The sequence below is a fragment of the Corticium candelabrum genome, chromosome 11 (assembly GCF_963422355.1).
Source record: "Corticium candelabrum chromosome 11, ooCorCand1.1, whole genome shotgun sequence".
Taxonomy (NCBI): Eukaryota; Metazoa; Porifera; class Homoscleromorpha; order Homosclerophorida; family Plakinidae; genus Corticium; species Corticium candelabrum.
Genome location: NC_085095.1, coordinates 375,890 through 386,371, shown reverse-complemented (window position 1 = coordinate 386,371; position 10,482 = coordinate 375,890). Strand labels below are relative to the sequence as shown.

The following is a 10,482-nucleotide window of genomic DNA, read 5'->3' as shown; positions in this document are numbered from 1 at the left end:
AGATAGGTGGATCTTGATGCTTTAGCCCATTGATATTGTAATCTTCTGATGGAAACACAAATTTTACACAAAGTCGACGTGTGTTTTCAGCTGACAAATGGACTTTGTTGTATCCAAAAAGTGTGGGTATGCATTGTGGCATTATCAATATCATTCAATATTATCAACCTAACACAAGCCCAAAATATAACTTAATGTATCTAAAAACCAAATAGATAGTTACATCATGTGCAATTTCAAAATCCGTCCAACGATGATGCTTACCAAAATAGCATAACACTTACCTACACTAATATGTTCATGACTGTAATGATGGTCTCCATACAACTCAGATCATATCTCCATCCTTGATGAGAGTCATCTCTTCTCGGGTGATTTTGATCTTTTGCCTTTTGCAAGGTCACTGTCGCTTCCTTGCTTTAAGTCACTCTCAGAACTTACAACAGGAACTCGAATTGGTGAAAGTGCTCGATCTGTGACACTATACCTTCTCTCTGTCTCAACCTTATCATCAGTTGAACACGAAGACCAATCTTGTGGATATGATGTTTTGAATCCAGCTATTACGGAGAGAAATAGTCAAGTGTGCCTGATTAGGCCTTGGTACCCATGCACAGTGAGCATACGGTGTGTGTGTGTGTGTGTGTGTGTGTGTGTGTGTGTGTGTGTGTGTGTGTGTGTGTGTGTGTGTGTGTGTGTGTGTGTGTGTGTGCATGCGACAGGATCTGTATCTATGGAGCCGACACCACACTCGGAATGACTTGTATTCTATACACTTCAATAGTGCCATACACTTACATATGAAAGTGACCGTACACTGCAACTGATAACTTTAGTCATCTCTTATGGTTGTGTACACCAAGAAGGATGTATTAATGGCTACTTGCTGCATTCAACAGGACAAAGACAATCTTAGGAGCGCTTACTACAGCACATCCATAAACCTCACTACAGAAATGTGCCAATTACTTAATAATCCACTAGCTACTAAAGTATTGTGTCCCTTCTTTACCTGGTCAGATTGTCTATGTTTCTAACAACCCACTGTAATAAATCTCCCTGTAATGTGCCAATCACTGTAATAATCCATCCTGTGTCTGCCCACACTTAAAAATCCCATTCTTCATCATGCAGATTAGATTTTAATTTTTAACACTCTGTATGGTTCTATGTGTCCTGGAAAGTCAACTGCTTTCTGACTTTTCCACTTCAAATCATCCTCACTAAACATGCTATTAGCCATGGCCATATGCATTATTTGTTGATATCAATGAAGCATCACCAGGAAAATGCAGGTAAAGCATGTTGTGTTTTGTGTTTTACATTGTCCTGCATTTACCTTACCAGTACATAGCTGCTGTCTCCGATACGTTGCCATTCTCCTCAGTGTTTTGTTATGTTGACCATACCCATTGGAGTCAAGATCACATGATGCACTGTTTCCCATACACAAAAGACAACCATTGCTTTGATCTAACTATCATTTAGTGAGCTGTACAAACCATGGAAGATGTATTCCCATCTGAACTCTGTTCATGTCAATCTCCTGGATACGAGGAATTGCAGTGAAGTCTGACACCAGATTATGTCTAAAGGTATTCACCACTGACCTGTCTGCCTGCAAATTTAACAATAGAAATAATGTACCGTTTTCTCTACTGGCTTTCTCATTATTAACAGTACATTCTCAATAAACAACAATGTACAAACAAAGAAACTAGAAATGACAAGCTCTTAATGATTTACTCCATAGAGTTACTTTCAAATGACCACAAATTCATTACTAAAACAAGTACAATGCCCAACATTCCTCCATGATCAGCAACATAGCAGTAAACTGTATAACTTTATATACAGTGACCAGCTGAGTTGCCTGTTCTTCACATGGGCAATGTAGAACGGTTGAGTTGCTCATTCCTTGTGGCATCGCTTTGTACATCTTGGATATACAGAACACACACCATATTTTGGGGAATTTCCGTCAATCAAACTACATCCAAGTAAATAATTTGAGCTTTCAGAGAAACAGGTTAACACCTTGTAGGGGACCCTCCACACAAATATGTAGAGTTTAGTTTTTCATGTTGCAGCATCTGCCGATTTGGTAGCTGTCGAACTAAAACATACACACACACACACACACACACACACACACACACACACACACACACACACACACACACACACACACACAGGCATTAAATACAGTGATTTAACAACATATATAACTAACATGCATGTGTACCTATTTTTATAGCTTACATTCCATAGAAGTGTCTCAGAGTCGTCTGCCACAGACTGGCTTTTAGCCAACTGCAAACCTTCTCTTGAGTTTACCTCATCATAGTTAGCTTGCACATCCATTGACATATCGTGATGTGAATCACGCCTCTTTGTATTGGGCAATCTACGAGTAGCTCTGTTCGCAGTTGGTGGTGGTGCATGGACGGATGAGCGCAAGGTGCCACGTGTTGACTGAACTGCTGGACGAGATGTGACTTTGTGGGCAGATGGTGCTTGATACGACATCTGTGGAGTGATGAGAAAAATCAGTGAGTCTTGATGCATGTCCTCTCTCGTTGTACTCTTGACATTAGACAACAGGAACTCATAGACTTCTGACAACACACCCATTTCTGTTCCTAGTCGTGCCATCCGCTGTAAATTGAGATGCAAGGACATTAAATAAGTAATTAAATATACAGCAGAAAGCAACTTAATTATTAAAGCTATAATATAATTGAATATTCTCTTAATTAATGCCAATTTCCAGATTATGATCAGTAGGGCTCAGTAACTACAAATGTGATTCTTCAAACCTTTTCCAGTAAATTCATAATGTCTCTGGATAATCTCAGAAATGAAGGATCGTAAAACGATGACTTGGTGATAGCTAGCATTAAGACAACTAGGAAATCTACAGCATTGGCACTTGAAGTACAAATGGACACACACACACACACACACACACACACACACACACACACACACACACACTGTCCAGATTTATGCACAGAGGCAGAGAATGCATGCATCTGCACATGCGAGTACATGCATGCATATGAACACACTTTCCATCATTCTTTTGATTTCATTCCAGAGATATAGTTTCTTTGCAAGACATCGCCATTTCTTGCCAATAACATCAGAGTGATCACTACTATCGCCTGAATCCTACCATACTGTGAATTAAAGAAATGGCAACTCAACGGATAATGTTAAATGTGTACTTACCTCTGATTGATTCAACACAACTGACTTGATATAATTTGCTAAACAAATCGATTACGTAAATACTATGAATAGCTAATACTCTGGTGAGAACATACGAATCGGTAATGGCTGTGGCTGGTCCTCTCTCTTCAGACACTGACCAGCATCATTTCCATGAGTAGCACTATCTCCTTCATTAGTGTCAGAACACATCTCTTGACTTCTCGTTTCATTCTTTAGTACGACCAGTTCCTAAAACAGAACCTTTTTGTTACATTCTGCCTCGCTACATCAGCTTGAAAAGACAAAGTGTCTTCACTCTGTGAATCAACCCTGAAGAGTTGTGTCTTTAGTATAAACTGAAACCATTATTCTTTTGTGCTCAACCATATCAGTCTAGTTTGTAAAGTCTATTACAAGTACCGGAAGCAAAACCCTGTTTCAGAAGTACTTAGACCATCACGGCTGTCTAGAAAGAAGACATGACTTTACGAAGGATCCGAGTAGATCCCAGAAGCACTGCTTTCTGTAAGTGGTGCAGGTTGTGATGACCTGGAATAATGTCCAGCCACCGTGCAATACCTGCGTGCACTGTGCCCAAAGCTCCCAAGACCACTGGAACCACCAGTGTTCGACAATGTCACATGCGGCTTATCTCCACTCACAAGTCGCTGTACTTCGCCAACTTCTCAGCATGTTTCTTGCCAATGTCGCCATCAGCAGGACAGCTGATATCAATAAGAAGACAAGTGTTTGTCTTCTTATTTCTGAGGCAGATGTCTGGACGATTGGCTTGGATCTTCTTGGCAGTGGGGATGGTGGTATCCCACATCATAGTAAAGTCACACGTCTTCACAAGCCTATCAGGATGATGCCGGTACCATCTGCTCTCCACTGGAACCCCAAAATGGCAAGAAACATCCCAGTGAATGATGGAGGCCACCTGATTGTGTCGATCAGCGTAGTCCATCAGTGCCAAAGCACTACAACCTGCCACAATGCGGTCAACTGTTTCCATGCCTACACTGCACATGCGGCAAGTAGGACTGACATCACAATGTAGAATCTTGCGCTCATAGTACCGAGTCCAAAGAGCTTGGTCTTGAGCAGCAACAACCAGTCCCTCAGTTGTAACAGGAATATTCGCTGCCTTTAGCCATCCGTAGGTCTCTTTCATGTCCACAGGCGGTTGCTCAGTGAGACGGCGATACTGCCCGTGCATAGGCTTCCCGCTCCAGGACCGCACACGAAGAGAACTGCAACACGTACGGTAATGTCTCGCATCTGTTTCAGGCGCTTGCTCGAAGCCACTTCAACAGAGATGGATGCATTCCTGTGTAAGCTCTGTGACTTGTCGTCCGAAGCAAGACTCCTCCACAGCTGTGCAATAAAGTGACAAGCCATGCACTTGATCCAGTGTGAAGATTTTCCGGAGTCACACTCCCATATCATCTGTATGAAAGGATCAGAACTGCCAGCAAGGTAACAGTTCAGCCTCACAATACAAAATTGATATGTTGACTCAATCTGTTGTAACCCCCTACCCCCATCACTGCAAGGAGCATACAGTCGGTCAACGTCTGCAGAAGGATGGTGGACACCGTGCATAGAGAGGAGCTTTCTGGTCTGTCGATCGAGCCGCTACAGGTCCGTGCACTCCCCCCCCCCCCCCCAATGAATGACGCCAAAACTGTAAGTGAGAACCGGTAGTGCAAACCCATTGATGGCTAGAATCTTGTTCCGACCATACAACTCAGTCCGGAGAACCACCTTCACTCTGCAGAAGTACTCACGGCGGAGTCTCTCCCACATCATGCTGTGCTGAATACTGTTACTCTCATTTACACCCAAGTACTTGTAGACTTGACCCGGTTCCAGACAGTTGATGGTGTCCGTTTTTCCTACCGTCACTCCAGAGTTCTGTCCAGATAGCCTGCCATTGACAAAGTGTGCAACAGCACATTTGTCCAGACTAAACTTCATCTGGATGTCATCAGAGAAGGTACGCACCGTGTGCAACAACCCATCCAACTGATCAGAGTTTCTGCCATACAGCTCCAGATCATCCATGTAGAGTAGACGACTGATGAGCTGACATTTGGCAGTCTCACCATGCCCAGTGGTCATCCGGTAGCCGTAACCGGTTCTGTTCAACTCCTTACTCAACAGACAGAGAGCCATGCAGAAGAGAAGTAGAGAAAGTGAGTCACCTTGGAAAATAACCCTCCTGATCTGCATAAGCCTTGTCTTGATCGTACTGTTCCCGCAAGAAAGCACCATCGTTGTCCTCCAACTCTTCATCACACATGACAGGAACCTGCACAAGATTGGACTGATCTTATGCATCTGAAGGCTTTGAAGCAATCAACTGTGTGGAACGCTGTCATAGGCTTTCTGGTAGTCCACCCAAGCCATGCTCAAGCTATTGTGCCTGGTCTTACAGTCTTCGGTAAGCAGCTTGTTGATCAACAGCTGATCCTTTGCACCAAACGATCCCTGTCGACAACCCTTCTGCTCCGGAGCCATGAGGTTTCTCTAAACCAAATGCCCTGCAATCCTCTGTCTGATGACTGAGGTGAGGGTCTTATAAAAGAGACAGACACATGATAGGCCGGTAATTTTTGGCCTGGTCAGTCTTGTCATTCTTAGGAATCAGAGTGGTTGTGTACAGAGTTTGGATTCTGAAAAAGCAGGTTGCAAACTCATAAATGACTATGATGTATGACAATATCAGTGCCCATAGTTTTGCTCTTTGATAGTCTGTTTATCTCTGTGTGTTTATCTGCCAGTCAGATAACTTGCTTTCTTAATTTAATTTTTACTACATGATTGCATTTGGTTCCCACATTTTCAGTTTGCACAAACGAGACATAAACATATTATGCATTCAAGTAGATCAGGTAAAGCTTTAATTATTATTATTATAGCCTATCAATATGTTGCTTACCCTCTTTAACTTGTTCACTGTCCAGTTCAGGCTGATGAGCATATCAAATTGTTTCCTACCAAATACAACAATTAATATAATAAACACACAATGTTGAGAAACATGAAGCAAGATGCAAGACGAGTAAGACACCGGTGTTCTAAGCTTCATGACCAATTAATTAATTCATGCTAACACGCACTGCACTCAAAAAATGGATACACTACTGACAACTACAGTCTGTATGGTTTCACAATAATGCAAATTTACTGAAACAAGTAATAGTCTTAATGCAGTGTACTACACACAGACAGACAGATACAGACAGACAGGTAGACAGACAGACAGACAGACAGATAGACAGACAGATAGACAGACACACTGTTTTATTGATTTAAACTGTAAAAGATACATAGACAGAAAGACAGACAGATAGACAGACACGGTAAGGCATTGACCTAAATTAGAGGCAGTCTTGAACCATGCTCTATCAGTGAAGACATCATGCTAGTTAATTCATTAAATCGCTTGACTCCTGCTTGAATTGAATAGATATCACATTCAGTCTGCTAATCCCTCAGGTCACACTAACTACCTAATAAAATTCTTCATTGGACAAATCTCAATATACAATCATCAAGCGTCAATAATTAACAAAAACTTATGGATATTAATTAGGAGTGCAAGTACAGTACAAATGAAGGCTTGAAAAAAGTTTCAAGTATGTCTAACTAATTGCTATTGTGTATACAATATGTCATAAACTAATGTATCATACAGTAATCTGTACCTGCTAGTAACTGAATGCTGATATCTCTTGTTTCTACACAATAAACAACAAGTCCCATTAGATAATGACTATCATTACCCAAGGTATGCGAAATACAGTTTGGATAATTTGTTACACACAAGAGATGTCTCGATCATAGTCCGTATGAGCTGCTCATATGGCAGTGGAACTGTGGTTACAGATCTTACAGCAAGTGAGGCACCAAGTGAGGCCACTAGTCGAAGACCTAACAAACAACAGCACAAAATTAAATTATCTCAGTGAGATCCAAAAAATCAAGACTAAAACAATACAAAAGCTTGATTCACAGCAATGCAATAACTGTGGACTCTATGACTTACTCTTAACAACTGCATCTTGCACTTGACCGATCTGAATATGAACAGGGCTATCCTATAAATTAATATAAGCTGTAACTGCCTCAATCATCTTACTCAACTGCTGTACCTTAGTTCGCCCCATTGAGCCAACTTGACTGAGTGTATGGACAACGTCCGCAGGAGCTGCAAAGCAGCACAAGATTCGTTAGTGTATAAAATGAATCGAATAATACGCATGTTAAAAAACGTCTTGTACAATACCTAAATCTTTCAAGTATTGAGATAGTTCTACCCGGAAGCTCTCAATAAGTTTGTAAACTTTCATCCACTAAGCAATGATAACAACCAATTAAGCCATAGTTAGGTATGTATAGGTATGTACACACGTATGTATATTATTAAAATCAAAACTATAAAATAAACTTAATTAATCAGAGTTCAACTTTGACTGGTTACTTTTTGAAGAAACTGAAAAGGCTTGCCTGTTGCAACCCTATTGTGAAGACGTGCATAGCATATGTTCATATGTTCATTATGAACACGTGCATAGCATATGTTGCAAAGATATTGTCAAATGCATGTGCACTTCAGTAAGTTTTGGGGCACTGAGGTCAAAAGAACTGTATAGAATCTAAAATCGGTTTGTTATGCATAAGAGAACTCATTAATTCTAAGGGGGCACTTCATTTTACCACTAACACACACACACACACTCTCTCTCTCTCTCTCTCTCTCTCTCTCACACACACACACACACACACACACACACACAGTTATTTGTATGATGTATACCTCTGTTAAAATTACTTTGATTTCTCCAACATCGGCAGTGATTTCTGCAGCAGACCTTGGAAAAGTGCTACGGTGAGTCTGACGACTGCCTTTGGCTGCTGGCACTGTTCTTCTTAATGGTGGCAAAGTTTGCATAGCACAAGCTGCCTCTTTTGTATTCTTGTCTTCACTTACCCGGCTGGTTATAGTATCCTGTAACATTAACATTTTTTAGTCAACGTTATAAATAGAATATTCATAAAAACCACCAACATCACAGTGGCCATGTATGACAACAGTCGGCTGCCTCTGCATAGTTGTACAAATTTGATACGTTGATTGGTAATGGTCTGCTACAACACACATATATTATTAGAATAATAATAATAATAATAATAATAATAATAATAATAATAATAGTGCACGCAGGTATTGCACGGTGGCTGGACATTATTCCAGGTCATCACAACCTGCAGCACTTACAGAAAACAGTGCTTCTGGGATCTACTCGGATCCTTCGTAAAGTCATGTCTTCTTTCTAGACAGCTGTGATGGTCTAAGTACTTCTGAAGCAGGGTTTGCTTCCGGTACTTGTAATAGACTTTACAAACCAGACTGATCTGGTTGAGCACGACATATTTTGTTTCATACCACTACAGGTACAGTGTTCTAGGCCAGACAAGATACATACACTAACAAGTAAAAATAGATAGTCACAGAAGAATAAACGTAGAAGAATATACAAACATAAATTAAGGTTTAATCCAGCTCTTGAAGTCCATGTAGGACACACCATGATTCTTGTCCTTGTCTCATTGTCCACTGATCACCACAGATTACCTTGAGTATTCAGAATGAACCCACTCACTAATTCATTATTAGAATGAACTGCTCTCCATAAGAGAGCTGGCTAACATGCTATAGATCTGGAGCTTCCCTGATAGTTTCTCCAAGAGTTTTCTGCAAGAATGTTCTGTTTGAGATCCCTAGCCCTCTATGATACCCTCTTCTCCACGCTTGATCCAAGAAACGTTTGGTCCTTCCCATTCCCAAATCCCACAGTTCGCATCCATAGCCCAATACAGGTAACAATACGGAGTACATTATCGTTGTCCAAACCGTGGGATTACGACCCACACCTTGACAGCCCCTACAATTCAGTATAATGAAGAATAAAACTTTCGACATCGCTCTTCCACCGTACCAGTTGTTTCTTTTGGAACAGCCGATAATTTATGACCTAAATGAATGACATCATGTACTTCAGGCAGATGCTCTCCATTGATGGAGAAAGCTGTCTCTTTACAGTAAATGGATCGCCTCTTCCTAAAACTAATTGATTTACTTTTCTGAATATTAAATTTCAGGCAGTGGTCTGTTGCAAAACTCTCGCAGATCTCCAATAACCTCTGCATGCCCTCTCTGCTCATAGACAAATGTGATAAATCATCCGCGTATGCAATGCCACCACTAAATCTCCCGTTAATTCGAACACCTACTCCCAATTGTTCCAATCCAGCAATAAGGTCATCAACATAGACATTAAATAGAGCAGGAGAGAGTACACTGCCTTGGTGAACTCCATTAGATGTTTGAAAGATGCTGATTTTGACGAGTTCCATTTCACATATAGGTTTTGTTCTTTATACCAGTTCCTCAGGAATTTCATGATAGAAGTAGGGGTATGCCGTTCCATCAGTTTCATAAACAATAGAGCATAATTAACTCTATCATACACTTTCGATAAGTCAAGAAAGCATCCAAATACAGTCTCGTTTCCATTTTCAAGAAAATAATTGATAGACTCCTGTACGACAAACGTAGACATATTACAGCCATGACCAACCTTGAAACAGAATTGTTGCTTGTTTGTATAAGATTACTTTATTAATTAATGAATAACAAGTGGAAACACACCATTTTATAGAGAGTATAGTATAGACATGTTCACGCGTGATAAGTACAAGATTTTCAGAATTACATACGCAGAAAAGTAGACTTCAAGTTTCTCACCTGTGCATATAATAACCAATTATAAACTGTTGGCTTTTATTGTCTGAGGTGTGTAGCTACGTCTGCCACCAACAGAACAACTTGAGCAGATGAGGTTATACTTGCTGCTTTTCACATGAATTGATTCCACCGAGCATATGGTATACTTATGATACAGCCACAGCTGCAATTCAGCAACACTCAACCTGCTCAGTTGAAGGCTAATAACGTAGCACTAGTTCGCACAAGCTGCATGGATAGAAACACAACGATAACAACTCCTGACAGTTTGGCATTATATGCAATCACCTAGATGTCTCTTTCAGAGGAAGAAGAGCGTAGCGTATTTGCTCAACCTTGTTTGTGTTAGAACATGTAGCTACAGTAAACAACGGCAATACGAGCATGCGCAGTAACGGTTCCTTATTTCCCTTGCGGTCTTCTGATGATCGGAGATCGGAAATGGTTTG

At 40.7% G+C, this 10,482-nt stretch overlaps 1 protein-coding gene across 2 annotated transcripts; it reads right to left on the bottom strand.

Annotated features, from left to right (window-relative positions):
• Positions 1 to 129: 129 nt before the first annotated feature.
• Positions 130 to 10,445, bottom strand: LOC134187359 (uncharacterized). 2 transcript variants are annotated; one of them, XM_062655478.1, is made up of 18 exons: positions 10,322 to 10,445; positions 10,034 to 10,261; positions 8,294 to 8,373; positions 8,042 to 8,233; positions 7,511 to 7,577; positions 7,377 to 7,432; positions 7,271 to 7,322; positions 7,026 to 7,155; positions 6,930 to 6,962; positions 6,161 to 6,215; positions 3,330 to 3,465; positions 3,235 to 3,272; positions 3,072 to 3,174; positions 2,820 to 2,893; positions 2,263 to 2,658; positions 1,503 to 1,618; positions 1,345 to 1,436; positions 130 to 560 (listed from the first exon to the last, which is right to left on the bottom strand). In XM_062655478.1, exons 3-18 carry the CDS (start codon positions 8,333 to 8,335, stop codon positions 358 to 360), a joined length of 1,785 nt encoding a protein of 594 aa, XP_062511462.1. In that variant the 5' UTR covers positions 8,336 to 8,373; positions 10,034 to 10,261; positions 10,322 to 10,445; the 3' UTR covers positions 130 to 357. The 2 variants fall into 2 exon arrangements, with proteins under 2 accessions (XP_062511462.1, XP_062511463.1); XM_062655479.1 differs by having other exon boundaries at positions 8,294 to 8,370.
• Positions 10,446 to 10,482: the final 37 nt, after the last annotated feature.

Excerpts from the sequence above, each read along its gene's own strand:
- LOC134187359 (XM_062655478.1), bottom strand. The coding sequence starts at position 8,335 with ATGCAGAGGCAGCCGACTGTTGTCATACATGGCCACTGTGAT. Across the intron at positions 7,323-7,376 it reads GCTCAATGGGGCGAACTAAG|GATAGCCCTGTTCATATTCA; the intron begins GTACAGCAGTTG and ends ATTAATTTATAG. Across the intron at positions 2,894-3,071 it reads AATCAAAAGAATGATGGAAA|CTATCACCAAGTCATCGTTT; the intron begins GTGTGTTCATAT and ends TCTTAATGCTAG.